Here is a 4798-nt window from a genome sequence, read left to right as displayed (position 1 = left end):
CTGCTGCTGCTGCTGCTGCTGCTGCTGCTGGTGGTGGTGGTGGTTAGAGGGGGGTCAGCAGTGATGAAGAAACGATCAAACCTACACCTTGGTTTGTATTTTCTTTTTACTTCTGCGTGGTTGTCGTTGCGCAGCATATCCCAGGTGTATAGGCAGCTCGGGTCTCTCCCTAAAAACTCCCACGCATCGATGGTGCCCTCAGGCACGATGCTGCTCCTGCTGCTGCTGCTGCTGCTGCTGCTGCTGTCGGCTTCGCTGTAGGTCCGCTTGAAACGGCCACCCTCCTGCTGCTGCTGCTGCTGCTGCTGCTGCGGCAGCAGCAACTCGTCGTCTCTTAAGTTAAGGTCACCAGCAAGAATGGCTGTTCTTACCTTATGCGGCTTCCCCAGAGGAAATGCATCCGCAAACACCTGCTGCTGCTGCTGCTGCTGCTGCTGCTGCTGCTGCAGCTGCTGCAGCGGGTCTGCTTGCGTGACAGCAGCCATGAGGTCGAAGCACTGCAGCAGCTGCTGCTGCCGCTGCTGCGCATAAGGCCGCATGGATTCTAGGTGAGAGGTCAGCAGCAGCAGCGGCTCCGAAGGCCTTCTGCTGCTGCTGCAGCAGCCATACAGCAGATGTCTCCCCATGCTGCTGCTGGAGAACCACAGCGTCTGCAGCTGCTGCCGCGAGGGGGGCAGCATCTGCTGCTTGCACAGCAGCACAGCGCAGTAGTATGGACACCCAGGTACTATAGGTTCTGCTGCTGCTGCTGCTGCTGCTGCTCCTGCTGCTGTTTGTCCCGCTGCAGCGGCTGCGGACGTCCTGCTGCTGCTGCTGCTGCTGCTGCTGCTGGTGTTTGCTGCTGCTGCAGCGTACGGGGGCGGGCTAGGGAAGAAGAAGTTGTATTTGTGCTGCAGCCGCTGCTGCAGCAGCCTGGCGCTGCTGTCTACTACCTCCTGCAGCAAGACAACAGCAGGCTGCAGCAGCAGCAACTCGGAGCACACCGCCAGCGTACGCAGCCGCAGCATACGCTCGTCCAGGCCGTCCAGGTTCCTGAGCAGCAGCAGCAGCAGCAGATGCAGCAGCGGCAGCAGATGCAGCAGCAGCAGCAGATGCAGATGCAGCAGCAGCAGCAGATGCAGCAGCAGCAGCAGATGCAGCAGCAGCAGCAGATGCAGCAGCAGCAGCAGATGCAGCAGCAGCATAAGTTTTAGCAATAGCAGCAGCACCAACGGCAGCAGCAGCTACGGCATGCAAGCAGCAATGAGCAGCACAAAGAGAAAAGAAGACACCTGCTGCGGGTCAGAAGCAGCAGCAGCAGCAATTGCAGCAGCAGCAGCAGCAGCAAATACAGCAGCAGCACCAGTACAGCAGCAACAGCAGTACAGCAGCAGCCGCCATACAGCAGCAGGACAGCAGCAGCAGCAGTACAGCAGCAGCAACAGCAGCAGCAGCAGCAGCAGCACAGCAGCAGCAGCAGCAACTGACCAGGTTAAGATATCGAGTTCATCTCTATATACCGGCAGCGCAGTCTCGGGGTCTTCAGAGGTGTCCATGCTGCTCGTGCTGCTGCTGCTGCTGCTGCTGCTGCTGCTGCTGGCGATAGCCGCAGCTGTGCCTCTCCCGCTGCTCTCCTCATCGCCTGCACGGTGTTGGTGCTTGCTGCTGCTGCTCTTGCTGCTGCTGCTCTTGCTGCTGCTGCTCTTGCTGCTGCTGCTGCTACTACTACTACTACTAGTACTGCTGCTGCTGCTGCTGCTGCTGCTGCTGCTATCTGCATGAGTCCTCTTTGAGCTGTGTCTGCTTTTGCTTGATTTGCTGCTGCTGCTCGGCAGCTGCTCTCGGTTGTCCTTGCTGCTGCTGCTGCTGCTGCTGCTGCGGTATGGAGGACTACTACTACTACTACTACTACAGCTGCTGCTGCTGCTGCTGCTGCTGCTGCGGTCTGGAGGACTTCTGCTGCTGCTGCTGCTGCTGCTGCTGCTTCGGTCTCGTTTCTTAGTTTGCTGTTTTGTTACTACGGCCTCAACAGCCAACTCGTCGCTGTCGCTGCTGCTGACGTAGATGAGGCCATCGTTCTCCTGCTGCTGCTGCTGCTGCCGATGCTGCTGCTGCTGCTGCTGCTGCGGTTTAGCACTGCGTGCCGGCGTTAGCCGGCGCGGGGTTTCCGGCTGCTGGGCTCTGTGGCGCTCTACGTGCTGCTGCTGCTGCTGCTGCTGCTGCTGCTGCTGCTGCTTCTCTATACCCTCTTGCATAGACGCGGGTTGGTGCAGCAGCAGCTGCTGCAGTTGTTGCTGCAGTTGGTGGTGCTGCTGCTGGTGCTGTTGCTGCTGCTGCTGGCGGTGCAGCTGATACTTCTGGGCGCGGATACGCCGTAGCTCTGCCACCTCCCTCTCCAGAGCTGCTGCACGCTGCTGCTGCTGCTGCTGCTGCTCCTGCTGCTGCTGCTGCTGCTGCTGCTGCTGCAGCTGCTGCTGCTGCGTCGATGTGGGGGGTTGTATTTCCATGGGTGTTTGTGCTGCTGCTGCTGCCCGGGGCGGACGCGGTGAAGCCACTGCAGAGACTAGGGGAGCTGAGATGCCAGCTGCAAGAGCAGCAGCAGCAGCAGCAGCAGCAGGAGAGGCAGCAGGAGCTGCAGCAGCTGCAGCAGCAGATCTGCTGCGGCTGCAGGAGAAACCAACGACGGGCACCGGCAGCAGCAGCAGCAGCAGCAGCAGCAGAGAGAAACCGGTTAGAAGGGAGCAGAGGAGATGCTGCAGCTGCAGGCGCATCAGATGAGGTGTGCATACACCCCAGAAGCAGCAGCAGAAGAGATGTTCTGCTGCCGCTGCAACAGCAGCAGCAGCAGCAGCAGCAGCGGCAGCAGCAACCGCAGCAGCAAACCCTCAGGGAGCTGAGAAGAAACCGCAGACAGCAGAGAAGGCTCAACGCAACTCCCTCCGCTTCAACCCTAGTTTCATTCCTAACCCTAAACCCTAAACCCTAAACCCTAAACCCTAAACCCTGGCCTTTGAGGGGCCGCCGTTGACGCGGTGCATGCATTGTCTTCGCTGAGGGTTTAGGGTTTTTTTGTTATAAAATATATTAATAAAATGTTATATAATAAAGAAAACAATTGCTGCTGCTGCTGCTGCTTCTTGCTGAGGTGTACATACACCTCAGCTAGTACTTTTGCTGCTGCTGCTGCTGCTGCTGCTGCTGCTGCTGCTGGCTGCTGCTGCTTCCTTTTATAGGGTCTGTTGGTGTTGTGTATTTATTAGTGTGTGTATACGAGAATGAATATCGTTTTTCTTTTTATTTTATTTTATATTTATTTATTTTATTTATTATTTTCTCAATTTATAAACACATAAACAACACATCTCCCTATACAATACACAGCCCCTGCAGCGAGCAGCAGCAGCGCCTAGCAGCAGCAGCTGCTGCAGCCAAGCAGCAGCTCGTGAGCGTTTTGTTTTTGTGTTTAATAAATAAATAAATTTTTATAAATAAATAAATTAATTAATTTATATATATTTTCATCAATTATATAGCAAAAATATACACCATAAACACCAGAAACATGCAGCAGGACTGCTCGCATGCATACACCACCGCACTGGCTAGTTGAGGTGTACATACACCTCAGCATACACAGCAGCAGCAGCAGCAGCAGCAGCAGCAGCAGCAGCAGCAGCAGCAGCAGCAGCAGCAGCAGCTGGGGACGCATGCAGAGACCCTAAGAAGGCAAATGTGTATATAGTTAGTATTATATTAAGGGGCCCCCTGATAGTGTTTATTTGTTGCTGCTTTGGTTTTCTTCTTTCTTTTTATATTTTAATTAATTTATAAATATAAAACATAAAACATATGTTATTTATTTAATTAATATTATATAAATAAATAAATAAATAAATAAACAAATGAAGACAAGCTCCTAGCTTTGTTATATAAAAAGCAAACATGAGCGAGGGGACTGTATGTACACCTGCTGATGACGCCAGCAGCACAACTGCTGCTGCTGCTGCTGCTGCAGCAGCAGCAGCAGCATCCGAAGCAGCAGCAGCAGTGCCTCCAACAGCAGCAGCAACTCCCGCAGCAGCAGCAGCNCAGCAGCATCCGAAGCAGCAGCAGCAGTGCCTCCAACAGCAGCAGCAACTCCCGCAGCAGCAGCAGCAGCAGGAGCACCAGGAGAAGAGCGCACTCAAGGCAAGAAGGTAGCGTCTGCTGCTTGCTGCTGCGCTGCTAGCAGCAGCAGCAGCAGCAGCAGGAGCAGCAGCAGCAGCAGCATAGAGCTGCGAGACGAAGAAGAGCTGTGTCTGAGCAGCAAGAGTTGCTGCTGCTTGTCTTTGTCTGCTGCTCGGTTTCGTTTGCTGCGGTATATATGGCTCAACAACAACTGTCTCCGTTCTCTGTCTCCTTTGTCTTGCTGCTGCTACCTAAAAGAAATATACGCAGACAATAATAAACTTCTTTCTGTTCCTCTCCTCAGCAGCAGCAGCAACACGCTGCAAGTACTCTCACTAGCAGGCAATGTGCTGCAGCAGCTGCAGCAGCAGCTGCACCCTCTCTCTATTCTACGCGCACTCAAAAACCTAAACCTTAAAGACAATCCTGTTGCTGCTGAAACACTATACAGGTATATGCTGCTGCTCCTGCTGCTGCTGCTGCTGCTGTTGCTGCTCTTGCTGCTGCTGCTGAGTTGCAGCAGCAGCAACAGCAGCAACAGCAGCAAGATAAAATGCTGGACCTCTAGCATACAGATACAATATAAACTCTCAACTCTAACCAAGCTATATTTCCCTCTCCCCCGCTGCTGTGCTGCTGCTGCTGCTGCTGC

At 54.3% G+C, this 4798-nt stretch overlaps 2 protein-coding genes across 2 annotated transcripts in view; one reads left to right on the top strand and one right to left on the bottom strand.

Annotated features, from left to right (window-relative positions):
• Nucleotides 1-81: 81 nt before the first annotated feature.
• On the bottom strand, nt 82-2486 carry EMH_0009710 (endonuclease/exonuclease/phosphatase domain-containing protein, putative; the record flags this gene model as incomplete). The annotated part of the gene is made up of 3 exons (XM_013498724.1): nt 82-112; nt 184-1032; nt 1468-2486. The coding sequence occupies 3 exons, from the start codon at nt 2484-2486 to the stop codon at nt 82-84; spliced, it is 1899 nt and encodes a 632-aa protein (XP_013354178.1).
• Nucleotides 2487-3921: 1435 nt separating this feature from the next.
• Nucleotides 3922-4798, top strand: part of EMH_0009700 (uncharacterized protein) — a gene marked incomplete at both ends in the record, with an annotated part of 1987 nt that continues 1110 nt past the window's right edge. The window contains 2 exon segments of the mRNA XM_013498723.1: nt 3922-4067; nt 4071-4175. Coding sequence (XP_013354177.1) covers nt 3922-4067; nt 4071-4175 — 251 coding nt within the window.

This window comes from Eimeria mitis, genomic scaffold (genome assembly GCF_000499745.2).
Source record: "Eimeria mitis Houghton genomic scaffold, Emh_scaff366, whole genome shotgun sequence".
In the NCBI taxonomy this organism is placed as follows: Eukaryota; Apicomplexa; class Conoidasida; order Eucoccidiorida; family Eimeriidae; genus Eimeria; species Eimeria mitis.
Note: the sequence above shows the minus strand (reverse complement) of the source record. Positions and strands in the feature narration are given on the sequence as shown.